The sequence below is a fragment of the Pelecanus crispus genome, chromosome 12 (genome assembly GCF_030463565.1).
Source record: "Pelecanus crispus isolate bPelCri1 chromosome 12, bPelCri1.pri, whole genome shotgun sequence".
NCBI lineage: Eukaryota > Metazoa > Chordata > Aves > Pelecaniformes > Pelecanidae > Pelecanus > Pelecanus crispus.
Window position 1 is genome coordinate 26,290,307 of NC_134654.1, and position 13,265 is coordinate 26,303,571.

At 50.3% G+C, this 13,265-nt stretch overlaps 1 protein-coding gene across 1 annotated transcript in view; it reads right to left on the reverse strand.

Moving 5' to 3' along the window:
• Positions 1 to 649: 649 nt before the first annotated feature.
• RGS9 (regulator of G protein signaling 9) overlaps positions 650 to 13,265 on the reverse strand; it is a 35,240-nt gene continuing 22,624 nt past the window's right edge. Inside the window, exons 12-19 of the mRNA XM_075719749.1 lie at positions 11,907 to 12,020; positions 10,799 to 10,914; positions 10,211 to 10,298; positions 9,540 to 9,678; positions 8,408 to 8,493; positions 6,373 to 6,490; positions 2,676 to 3,073; positions 650 to 806 (exon numbers count right to left, since the gene is read on the reverse strand). Coding sequence (XP_075575864.1) covers positions 650 to 806; positions 2,676 to 3,073; positions 6,373 to 6,490; positions 8,408 to 8,493; positions 9,540 to 9,678; positions 10,211 to 10,298; positions 10,799 to 10,914; positions 11,907 to 12,020 — 1,216 coding nt within the window. The remainder of the gene's footprint in view (positions 807 to 2,675; positions 3,074 to 6,372; positions 6,491 to 8,407; positions 8,494 to 9,539; positions 9,679 to 10,210; positions 10,299 to 10,798; positions 10,915 to 11,906; positions 12,021 to 13,265) is intronic.

Genomic DNA, 13,265 nt, shown 5'->3' on the forward strand with positions numbered 1-13,265 from the left:
TCCTGCACTGCTTGGGATCATTTCTGGTTTGGATTAAGGAATGATGCTATGCCACACGGTACACAGCTTCTCATGAGGGGTTTACTTTATTTTCCCCAGCAATCAGCTGTGTCTTAATGAACTTGCTTTAAAATTCAAAAACTGTTATTAATAATAAGAGGTGGACCCAAGCTGGGGACACAAACATGCCCCAATCTTGGCATTGAAGTCTGAGTCCTACTCTGAAAAATGCCCGCAAGCTCTGCTCCAGCTGTGTTGTGTTCAGGGTGCTGACACCTCATGGCCAAGCAAGTAATTCAGATAAGACACCATTTCCCAGGATATATACATATATATATACACACACATAAATTCTCCATCTGCTGTAAGGCAAGAAACAAGGTTCATTTATCAGGAGTTTGTAATGAATAGATCTGAATATACCAGAGACAGGAAAGAAAACCGGTCCAGAAATGCTTCAAATTCTTGAATTACAAACAGATGGGTACACCGGGGTCCGTTATTCGTAGCTGTGGTAGTCTGAGCCTCCTTGATGGTGAAGGGTGGCTCTAACGCACTTCTGCAACAGCACGGCCCGTATACTCAACCATACGTGGCAAACCTCGTGGTCTCAGGCCTGGAAAGAGAGGGTCCATGTCCGGGCTGCTCGTTACCCAGCTCTCCCCCCTTCGGTGGGCTTCTCCCAAGGGCAGATGACCTCCTTCGCAGAGTCCTTACAGGCGCGGTGGCATTTGTCCTCTCCCTCCTCAGAGTCTATGGGGTAGATTCGGCTCTCCAACGGAGCATCCATTTTTATTTGGAAGAAGCTGTGTTGGGAAATAAAAACTCATCACGCATACGGCACTTTTTGATGTGCTCTCCGAGACAGCGAACACGCAGCACGGAGCCTGGCTTTGAGTTTTCCACTTTTCAAACCCCAAATCCCAAAGCAAAACTCCTGGGCACAAGCCCACAGAGATGGAAAACGAAGGAAATGTGCACTCCCACCCCTTTGAAGCAAAACTGCTGTGTGACACAGCTCCGGCACAGCCAGAGCGCAGAGCCAGGTGGAGAAGGAGCCCTCAGATTTGTGCTTTTGAATTTATAATGTGGACTCATCCACTCGGTCAGCAGCAGAGGTGGATTAAAAGCGGTTGAGGACACGTTACTCTCAGTGAGGGATGTGGCCAGGATTTGGTTTCAACAGTGACAGCCTCTCCAGGCAAAAAATCCCCCAATCTTACACATCCTGCTCCGGAATGACAAACGTTTCACAACTCTCCCTCAAGATTTCTCCTCCCTTGTTACGTCTGGGTCTCCTCTGACTTTCAAATCATTAAACCAAACCTGAACCAGTGCTCGAGAACAAACACAAATATACGAGTGGTTTGGAAAATTCAGGGATCAAAAGTAAAACCTGGGGGCTTTACACCACGAACAGGAGGTGTAAGCGCAGCAGAGAGGAACCACCGGCGAGGCCTCTGGCCTGTTTCTCATCAGAAAACACATCCAGTACAGAAAGCAAGCGAAGGAGCCGAGGGAAAGAGATGTTTTTAGGGGCCTGGCCATGATTTGGGGCAGGCAGCACAAATACCAGCAGTGGTTTTTAGATGCAATTGGAGGAAAGGCAACTGTCAGCCGGGCTCGCAGCGCTGCTCAGCCTCGCGGGGAGGATCCTCAGGGATGTACGGGGTCCCTACCCCAGAGTACCTGAATGCCTCGCCATCTTTGCTGGTGCCAAGACCTCGAGCTCCTCTCCAAAGCCACCAAAATCAGACAAACAACAGCTCCTGCTAACATACATGGGGCAGCAAGGCCCCACGGCCCCTGAAGCCTCTTGATGTGGGGGCAAATCATAGAATCATTTAGGTTGGAAAAGACCTTTAAGATCATCCAGTCCAACCATTAACCTAACACTACCAAGTCCACCACTAAACCAGTTAAGGGGAGAATCATAATTAATTTCATGTTTCCTGGCTTGGTGGCTGGATTACTGTTTAATGAAAGTAAAAACTAGGAATCATTAAGGTTGGAAAGGATCTCTAAGATCATCAGCCCAACCATCAACCCAACACCCCCATGCCCACTAAACCATGTCCCAAAGTGCCACGTCTTCCCCTTTTTTTGAACACTTCCAGGGATGGTGACTCCACCACCTCTCTGGGCAGCCCATTCCAATGCTTGACCACACTTTCCATGAAAAAATTTTTCCTAATATCTTCATGCTGAGCTGGGGCTGCCGCGTGCAAGGGGGCCGCCACCTCCTCCAGCCTGCCCCGGCGTGCGGAGGCGCAGGGACACGGGCAGGAGGTGACATGGCTGCCGGGGGACGGGCACTGCAGGGGCCTGGTGTCCCCAGGGCAGGGGAGAGGCCACATCCCCGGCTGCGCCACGCCGTACCCCAGCAGCCTCACGGCCCCCTGCTCCCCGGGGCCAGTGGGAAGGTGCAGTGCCTCCATTTTCTTGCCTGACCCCAGGGAGGAGCAAAGCCGGTGCCCGCTCCTGGCAGCCGCCATCACACGCGGCCCCACAGCAGGCAGACATGGCGGGGGAAGATGGCGACGGCTGACTGGAATATGAAGCACCAGGCCCGCTTTAATGGGCTCAGCTGATGCTATTTCAACCTCTGGGTAATTGCAAACCAAAATGGTGCCGGAGGCGAGCCCTTCATGAGGGCATGCCCGCGCGGTGCTTACCTGCTCACCGCCTTGGTGTCTGGCCGGAGCCGCCGCTCCCGCTCGCCCAGCGGCTGCACCTTCCCGTGGGGCACGGCCGGGCACTTGGGCGAGAGCGTGGCGAAGACGGGCGAGGTCCAGCAGCCCCTCTTCAGGAACCGGCCAAAGGACAGGGCGGCCGCACGGGACCTCCCGCCGCTGGAGGGGAAGGGGCCGGGGCTGGCCCCCCGGCGCTCCTGCTCCCTCCCGGCGCCCGCGGTGCTGTCTAGGGCCACGCTGATGGGCGAGGGGCAGACGGTGCCGTGGGGCAGGGCCGGGGGGCCGGGGGAGGCGGGAGGCAGGCAGGCAGGCGGCGATGGTGGGGTGCCGGTGCCGACGTAGACAGCCGGGCGAGGGGCTGGGGAGGCGAGGTGGCAGGGCTGTGGGGAGGAAAAGGAGAGAGGCTCAGTCAGGCCCGGGGGGCGGCATGCGGGGGGCTGGAGGGGAAGCCTTCTCCTGCTCCGGAGGAGAAGGGCCGGGTGCCGCCTGCGCTGCCGGGAGAGACAGGGCTCAGCCAGGAGGCAGCCGGCAGCCACCCCAGCCAAGCCTGGGCCGGTGCCCCCCTCTCCTGCAGCTCCAGCCCCTCCCTGCCCTCCCACAGCGGGAGAGCGCCGGCATGGCGATTTGCCCATGGAAAGCAACGGGGTCATTGCTACCGGCCTCAGCGGGTGCTGACGGATCCAGCCCCACACCCGCTGGGATGCTATAGGAGACACCAGCTTGTCTCATTCCCGACAAAGATTAGCTCCAGGCACAGAGGAGTCTGCTATCCTGAGAATGTGATCTTGGTTATAAACGGCATAACCATGTCACACCCAAAGTACCAATGTGCTGGCTGCTGTGGTCGCCAAGAAATAGGACACTGAGCTCCAAACCCTGATGAGTGATAATACGAGAAGCCACGTCTTGTACTGAAGCCCCCACTGTCCCTGGCTGGTGCTGTGAAGTCTCCAGCTCAGCTAATTCAGCCCTCAGGACAAGCCCGAGTGCAGATCCATCAGCAGAGGACATGCTGCATGCCGGGGCCCCCCCGCTGTTTCCTAAGGACTCGCTCCCAGCAGAAATGAAATGCAGCTCAAGTGTCCAAAGAGAAGTGCTGAGAGCAGAGGCACATATACAGAAAATGCATGCATGCGTGGCAGAGAGATGAGAGAGTGAAGGACGAACACACTGAGACAAGACAGAGAAGGATGAACTCAGTTCTTTTTTCATTTTCTACATTTATTTTTATTAGACAGACAAATGCATGAAAGCGATGGCCAAGAAATGAAACAACATATTGCTCTGATTTCCAATGGAAACAAACAATTTCTTGGCTGGCACAAAGCGAAGTTCAGTTTGTACCATGGTCACACTTTGTACAGGAGACCTTCCTCTTCAGGGACTGAACGGCCAGGGACCAAGGAGCTGTACGCTGGGTCACGCCAGCTTGTTCAGCCTCTAAGCAGAGCAGAGCCAGCTTCTGCCTGCAAGCGTAGGCCTGGCGTTTCACAAGGACAGCGACTCCAGAGCACGCAGCATTAACCCATGTCAGGGGGACAGCGATGCAAAGCTGAGATGATGAAAAATCAGAGAAAGGAATGGATGGAGAGAACATAAAAAGCAAAGCTGCAGACAAAACAGAAGTAGAATCAGAGGGACTGACTGGAACACACAGATTTGTTATTTATTATTTATACCCTGACTTGATCTTCCACATGTTACTACATACTGGCAATCCCAACATGCTCAGTGCTCCATGTTATACAAACTCTGAAGAGACTGTAGAGCTCAACACATCCAAGTCGCTTTGGACCAACCCTGCCAAGTTCTTGAGTATCTTTCAGTGCTCTCATGTCAAGGTAGGTTGACTGTGCTCAGTAAAAAAGCCTTGTGATTTTAAGCAGAATTAAAAAAAAAACAATTATGGTCTGAGCCTGCTAACCCTTACAGCATTGCAAAATTTGCCATTGCTTCCACTAGGAATAAGAGCAGAGACTTTGCAAGCAGACCTTGCCATCAGAGCAAAAGACTCATGCGACTTGGTTTCAATTCCTCTAAGAGGGTTTATCACCGTTAGGTTAACGGAGGTCATGAAAATCTCCCTAGCTCAGCTGCAGAGTAAAGGAGCCTAGTTCTGCAGCGATACCAGATCAGACCGTGTAGCCCTGATTCTGCCTCTGATAACACACACGGGGAGGGCAAGAATTGCTGTTCAAAGCTGTTCGGGACACAGCTATCGCCTAACTACCTCCCTCTTCGCGAGGGGTTGGTCTGCATCCACCCTGAGGGCTCCCGCTCACAGCTTTCTCCATCTCCCACTCCCTGTAAAATCATACCGGTAGTAAAAACAGATGAACAATATGAACTGGAGCAAAGAAGGTTCCCGGACCTCAGGCCTTCCCACCCAGTCCCTCTGCTTCCCCTGAATTCTAACGAACAAGGAAGCTTTTCTGCCCCCCCCAATTCCCTTCACTGGGCTTTGCGAGAATCTTCCCACTTCTGGTAATCATCGGTCTAGTCCAGACGTGCTGGAATTTCCCAGCAAAGCCTGGAATCTCCCCAAGCTCTTTAGCACTAATGTAGTTGTTTAGGTTGCCTCATTCTAAAGAGCAAAAAGAGACAGAGCGAATGAAAAACTACTTAAAGTTGAAATCAGCTTGTAACACCTCTGCCCCGGTTCTTCCTTGCCTCTGGGCTACAAGCCAGCAACAACTGGAACTGCCTCTTGTCAGGTTTTTTTTTTTAACAACAGAAAATATAAGAGCAGGAAAAAGACAAGGCAATAGGTAGGAAGGATTTGATAACAGAAACACAAAGCCGCGGCTGCATCTCTCAAGCCCTCCTGCAGACTCTTGCAAGAGGCGGCTCTCTGAGCCTGCAGACCTAGCTCATCGTGCAGGGGAGTCACAGGGGAGAGCAGAGCTTTCCACTGATCACCGCCAGCGTGCCGGGGGTCCTTGGGAGTGTCATTAGAATCCAAAGGGTCACCCAAGCCTTCAGCAACGCTCATCCTACTGTTCTCACAAGAAGTCTACCCCGCTCTTCTGTCTGTGGCTCCGTCGCACTGGCTAGGAGGTGCAGGATACTTGAAGTGAGGGGTGCGCTCCTCTCAGGGGTGCCCAGGGTGCACCCCTTGGGAAGGTGCGCATCCCCCGGAGAGGATGGACACCAGCGTGGACACGCTCTGAGGTGGGCCACCTGGCTGTGCTCCCTGCGGGGCTGTCCACCTCTGCTCCCAGGAAGGCTGATTGGAACGCAAAGGATTGGGATGACAGAGCTTTCCTCTGCCTTGTGCCATCCCACCTCCTGGAGGAGCAGGAGGCAGGGGGAGGCGGCCGGGCTGCCCAACCTTCCTGAGCAGAAGGCATCCCCTCTCCAAGCTGTGCGGGGAGGGAGCCGGGGCCCTGCACCCCAAATCCGGCACAGCCAGCGGCCTGGCTCCGGCAGCGTTCCCAAGCCTGACATGCCTGGGAAGTGACATCTGCTGCTCCAGAAGCCATGGCAACCTGCAGGAAGCAGGCTGCTGGCAGAGCCGGCCTGGGAAACCTAAAGCAGCACTGACACCTTCAGGAAGGGGAGACGAAGCTCAACACCAGCCTCGGCTTGTCTTTTCCCTGCAGCTGTGCCCTGCAGGGCTCAGAGCCTACTTGGGAGGTTCCTTCTTGAGCTGGCTCCTGCGATCCAGCTTGCTCATGACCTGCGTGATGTCCACGGTCGTGGCGGCTTCTTTGGCTTTGGCCTCTTCCTCCTGCTGCCTCAGGATGACGGGGCTGGGGCTGGAGCGGAGGTGACGGCGTCCAAATGGAAAAGTGGAGCTGGGCAGAGAGCGAGAGAAAGAAGCAGGGAGTTACTGAAGAGTAGAAGGGCACGAAAAACTCACTTCTGGTAAGCAAACTTGCCAGGAGGGCAGTGTCAGACACAGAGACAGATGTGCCACTGTCACCCACACAACAAGAAGGAAGCACGAATGTGGATGAGGTGGATTAAAGCAGGACTCGGTGACTCAGTGTCACACATCAGCTACAGAACTGCTAAAAGCGTAAAGGAAGCCCTGTTCCTGGTCCTCATGAGGGACTCCAGGGCCAGGAGATGACCAGTATGTTACTCTTTTTCTTGTAAGCATTTGCACGTAACTACTGCTCAGTGTGAACCCAAACAACTGCCATCTTTTTTCTAGCATCCTCAGTAAGATCAAGATAGGGACCAGTATGGGTGTTTCTGGTGTCTGTGACACCCCAAAAACCACCCACTACCTGCTTCAGCAAAGCCATTACCAGCAGCAGTGGAAACAAGCGTTAAGCCATGGCTGGATGAGGTACCAGCTCTTTAGCTTACTGTCCTGGTTTCGGCTGGGATAGAGTTAATTTTCTTCCTAGCAGCAGGCATAGTGCTGTGTTTTGGATTTAGTAGGAGAAGAATGTTGATAACAGGCTGATGTTTTTAGTTGTTGCTGAGTACTGCTTATGCTAGTCAAGGACTTTTTCAGCTTCCCATGCTCTGCCAGGCGCACAAGAAACTGGGAGGGGGCACAGCCAGAATAGTTGATCCAAACTGACCAACGGGCCATTCCATACCATATGACGTCATGCTCAGTATATAAACTGGGGGGGGGGGGTGGCCAGGGAGCAGCAATCGCTGCTCGGGAACTGTCTGGGTATCGGTCGGCAGGTGGTGAGCAATTGCATTGTGCATCACTTGCTTCGTGTATCATTATTATTATTATCATTATTATACTGTTACTATTAGCATTACTATTTTACTTTATTTCAATTATTAAACTGTTCTTATCTCAACCCAGGAGTGTTTCTCACTCTTACTCCTCTGATTCTCTCCCCCATCCCATCGGGGTAGGGGGAGTGAGCGAGCGGCTGCGTGGTGCTTAGTTGCTGGCTGGGGCTAAACCACGACACTTACCCAGGGTGCTGAGTATTGTGTCTCCAGAACAGGCTCTAACAAACATGAAGGTAGTCACCCGGGGTCAATCAGCATCTGCCAGCGACCTTGTGATGTGTGGCTCAGGGAAAATCTAACCAAATTCCAGGCAAGTCAGCAGGAGGGTGTTTTCCACTGACTTGAAATGGGCTTTAGATGAAACAATAGCGTGAAAGTCCATGATTCCTCTTTCTTGCTTGCTAGGTTGATGAGTGGAAGAGGAACAGAGAAAGAAGCACACCACCCAGTCTGGCTCTGACACTGCACGCTCAGCCTTAAGAAGCAACTGCAGTTCAAATGGCCCAAATCTGCTATGCAACCTTCATCTTGGTCTAGAAAAAGCCATTTCAAGCCTACCCCTTCTAAGGTCATCTACCTTGTGCCAGCAGTCACGCGCAGGTAAGATGCTGTTTGCTCCCACGTGGCTGCCTGTCACCTTCACTGCAGTAGCTCTGTGTCATCTCTGGCAGCCAATGTTTTGTGGGCGGGAGTTTTCCCATGCCCAGTCCACTCTCTCCTTCCAGCAAAGGAGCCATGATTAATTCAACAAGCACAGCCTTTCTAAACAGACCCAACAGACAAGGCAGCCGAGCAATCGTCAATTTTGACTGCACGCAAGCCACTTCCAAAGGGCTCACAAATAAACAGCAATATCAGTCTCAGAGCAAGGCATCTTCTTAGTGAAAGATTTTATTTAATTAAGCGAACATCTAAATCACAGTAATTTTGCTGCAACTCAGGCTTTTTCTACCCTTGCTACAAGAAAAACAAAACCCACAATTACATCCACTTTCACTTGCCTTTTTTTGACAGTCTCTTGTGGCACAACAGCCTTGGCCAGCATTTCCTTGTATATTGGAGACTTTAAATAGCGGCCATAGGAGTCCTACTAGCAGAAAAAAAAAAGAGAAATTGGTAGTTATGGGCTGCAAACACCCTTATTAAAATCACCACCACACACAGCTGTTCAGGAGCCACGGAGGCTGGGAACTGGATAATCTCCCCCAGCAGCCCAAGGGACTTTGCATCTTTCAGGCAAATGTAGCTATTTAAACCAATACCCTTTCATCTTGGTGTAAAATTCCCAGGATTTTCCATCTCACAATAAAGCTTCCCAGGTACGATCCAGACCAAAAGGTCTGAACTGAGCTTAGCCCAGGCCAGCGGTGTCTCACAGTCATTGCAGGGTGAGGTGTTCATGTTTCAGGAGCCGAACTTTTCAGCAACTGGTGAAAATGAGTATAGTTCTGCTGCTTTCAGTGTCAATGTGCATTAGCTGCTGCTCTGGCCCACAATGCTCCTTCCTGCTAAGTGTGCTTTGTATTGTTCATATGGAGGAGTTATGGGTTATTTTTGGTCACCATGATCTAATGAAAGCCATGACATACCCGATGCTGACATCAGCCCGCAGTCTACTGTATCAGTCAGACCTAAAAAAGGGTGTCCATCAACATAACCGCAGAAAAATGTGTGAAAAAAAACTAGTAAAATTTGAGATGGGCCATGTCTGGTTATGCTCTTGGTACAAAACTCGGGCAGTTATACCACAATTGCTACCGCTTTTCCCATCCACCGCTGAAATCTAGTTGGATACAAGCATCCCACCATAGGGATAACCTGATGTGGGACACAAAGTGGTTCTGAGTGAAGTTAAAAGATTTGTTTAAGCTTTGAATGAGCTGGTGACAAAGCTGGTATTAGAAAGTAGGACTTCCAGCAGACACCTGAGCTCCACCACCTCGGGGACATGCTGCCTTAGAGGGAAGAAGAAGCAGTAACATACAAAGGCCTGAACCAGTGCTTGCTTAAGTCAGCAAATTTGAGGGATTTTCAAACAAAGGCCACTTGAAAGTGACAGCTGACAGCACACAAAGGCATGGAAAGGCCCAGAGAACTGGAATCCCCCTAAGGGTTTGGAAACAAATAACAAACCTTTTTCATCAGCATGTAAATGTGGGTCTGAGCAGCATCTAAAACGTAACGATGAGGATGCTGGAGGCCTTTGACCGTGATGCCCATTGTTGTGCCATCGATGTTAATCCAGCGCCTCGCTCCTGGAGCCAGGAAGAGCCTGCAAGGAGGAGGAATCAACAGTGCTATTAACAACTGGAGAATTCCTGGAGATTCCTCTGTCTATGCATGAAAGGAAAAGTCCCTTCAGCTCCCCGCTGCAATTTGCTGTCCTGATCTTAGGCAGTCAATCAGTCAATCTCCTCTTCAACAGCACGACATGCAGCCACTTCCTCTTGCACTGTTAACACACAATATAAACCAAATTTTAGCCCACTGGAAGCAAAAAAGGGTCTCTCCACTCTCCTCATGGCAGCCCCAAGATCTTTGCTACTCCACATCTGTAAAGTACATGCTAAGACCTAAATGTAATAGTGAAGAACAGAGAGGAAAAGTAACTATATAACAAAACAATATTTATGCTTTCATCTTCTAAAGCTCCTTTCCTACATGGGGACATAGGGCAGCCGCATTTCATGACAGCTTACAAAGAAAAGTCTCAGGAATAAATCATTTGGAGAATGACAACGTGTGGAAGAAGGTGATGGGACTCATGTACCGAGAGTTTAAGAATGTAAAATTATCACACTCACTTGTAAATTTCTTCTGCTTTTTCTTTGACCTTGGATTGGTCTCCATACTTGAGGTCCTCACAGGCTTCCCAGAAACTCAGATTCTCTCCTGTGTAACAAGGACGCAGTCAGCAGAGAGCTAGACTGAGGAAAACACAATCCCATTCATGAACTCCTAAACTGAATCTGTCTGACTCAACATGTGTTGGCCCCAGTTCAGTCTCTCCAGTTCTTACAGCCACCTTGACAATCCCCTTGGGACTGAAGGAGGAAAACAGCTTTCCCCTGCTCTCTGCTCAGGGATGAATGACACCTGTAAGAGCTTGTGAATTCAGCCAGTTCCAGCTTGCCTGGGAGCAGTCCCCCTGCACTGGGAGTACCCTGGGCTGTATTTTGTGTCCTGTGCCACTAGATGGTATTGCATGCACTGGCTGCGCAGCCACTGCCTCCAAAGTCACTTCTACTGCCTTTAATTTGTGACTTTGTCATGGACTCCACTCAGAGCACCTACTGCAAAGGCATGGATTTCCACCACTGCTCTGTCGCAGCTGTGCAGCGTCCTGCTGTGTGGCCTAGGCAGGGACAAAGACAGAGACGCAGCAGACCCACCGCTGAACTCCTTCTTCAGGAAGAGCTGGAAGTTCTGCCGACCTTTCGGGTCTCGTATCAGCTCACTGAAATTGAAGGCCCATCGCTCCACACGCATTCTGGTGGGGATTTCCACTCTGCACAGGTTGAAAACAAACAGCTCGGCCAGTTTCATGTGGCCCATCTAATTGGCAGATTAATTAAAACCAAAATGCCCTTTGCTGGAATGCCAAGAGACTTCTCAGCACTGTTTTCCAGAATGCTGTAATGAGCTCCTGAAGTCAGGCCACTGAGTAAGCCATAATTAAACAACTTGGTACACAGTGGGATGAGGATTTATCTCGAATTTATGCTGCTCTCACAATGATGGCCCTGCTTTGCCAGAGGTTTGACTCAGTCCCGTTCTGCAGGAGGCACTGGTTGTTGCCCAAAGCTTTGCTTCTCAAAGGCATTCTGTGAAGGTATCCTTTGGGGCTGTCTAATGGGATATTATCACTCTAACAGGATTGCTGGTCTCAAATGAGAACCAGTAATATGTTGTATGCTTCAAGCCCAGAGATGTCACCGTATAATTAGCAAATACTATCTGAATTGAAAACCAAGGGAGACCTCAGAGAAGGGATGGACCACCAGTATGTGTCTCCAACCCAAACCCTCTCCTAAGAAAGCAGCCTGAGGTGTGCACAAAGACCAAGGGCTAGTAGTTGAACCCTGAATTGCTACACCATTGGCAGCACCTAATTTAACAAGGTTAATGCTGAACCAAGTGCTATACCTGAGCATGACTGGTCATATTCCATTCCTGTGCTAGTAAAAGTGGACTTCACTCATCCAAGGGGAGGATTAGACCCACTCAGCAGGGGCTGAGTGCATACTCCCATCATCAGTTTAGGAATTTCTGTAATGTTAAGGAAAGCTCCACTTGAAGAAGGTAATGCTGGAAGTTCAGCAGGAATATTCCCAAGAGACAGCTTCTTTAGCATGACCAAGCTATGTCAGAAAGGGAATGCTTCCCTGCTTGTGATCAGAGACCAGATATCATGATGAAATCAACGGTTCCCGTTTCTGATTTCTATCAGCATAAAGGTCAGCGTAAACCACAAGCTGGCAAGAGAATACAAATACATACAATTTTGCATTGAGATCCCAGAACTCAGGGTCATCTGTTATCCAGGGGTTGCTGGGGAGACATCCAGACAGGACAGGATCATTGGAGAGGAACTGCTCAGAGTACTTCACAAGCCTGCAAGTCAATCCAACAAAATCAAAATATTAACTCGCAAGCAGAATTGCAGCCAGCCCTATTACAACCAAACAAATGGTTGCACAGACTATGAGTATCTTCAGAGGTGCAACCCTATCAGCACGGGGATCTGGAACATGGCCCCTGCCTTACTAGAAAAACTGATCCATTAGAACAGTTAATCTTTTCCATTTCCCAAACAGTAATCTCCCGGTCATCTTTCAAAGCAGTGATTTTGCCAGCTCAAGTGCCAGGAGATACAACAAGACTCTCTTCCATCACGTCCTTTTGCCTCATCATTTCAAGGAAGTGGGACGAAGCTCCCAAATGATCTCTGTCTCCTTCTTCAGCCAGCTGGCAAAGGCCTGATCCTGCGCTGTTTTGTGCCACACATTACAGAGAGGAAAGCGCCAGAGAAGAGGAAAGCAAGTGCTGCATTCGCTCAGGGCGCATTCTCCGCAGCCTTCCATGGGGCGTGGGAGAGCACAGGGAGCTCCGGGAGAGGTGAGGGAGTGCTGAGGGCACATCCCGGCTTCTCCTTTCCTCTGCTCACCTACCGCATGGCTCATTCCTCTGCAAATGAGTTTGAGGGCTCGGCACAAAGCAAAAATGTCTCTATCCTAGCAGGAACCAGACAAACACTTCTCCTACCTTCTAAGTTGGCCAGACTTGTAATTACAACCGATTTCACTAATGTCCTGGAATTTTAGTTTTCTCCTCCCTTTTTCATTCTTGAAAAAAATCATCTGGTTTCTGCATTTAAAATTCCTCCCAGGCCAAACTGCTTTCATGTGCTCAAAGATGGGATTGCACTGTCCAAGGGCCCGTTGCTAACAGGCACCTTGGCATAGATCCTGCAATTTTACAATGCTACTGCACAAAGCATACCACAGGTTTGGCACAGAAGTGCTCGATCCTATCTTCTCACTGGAAATGCCAAGGCATTTAGCACCTGCATTAATTCACTCCAATCCATATATTCTAATCGAGCTACAAATCTAAACCTGTCAACTCAGGTAACATTGCTCTGTCCTTTTAACGATTAGCGCTTTGCAGCTCCTCCTAAATCAATGCAATGCTCTGATGCATGCACACTATCTAGTTGCTGCTCTTATCCTCATCAATAATAATTTGATTTGGACCCAATCCTGCAGCTGAGATGGAGATCCAAATTTCCTGAGGATTTTTTGATCTAGGTGATAGGCATTATCCATCAGAAGACTAGGACTAATGTGTGGAAAGATC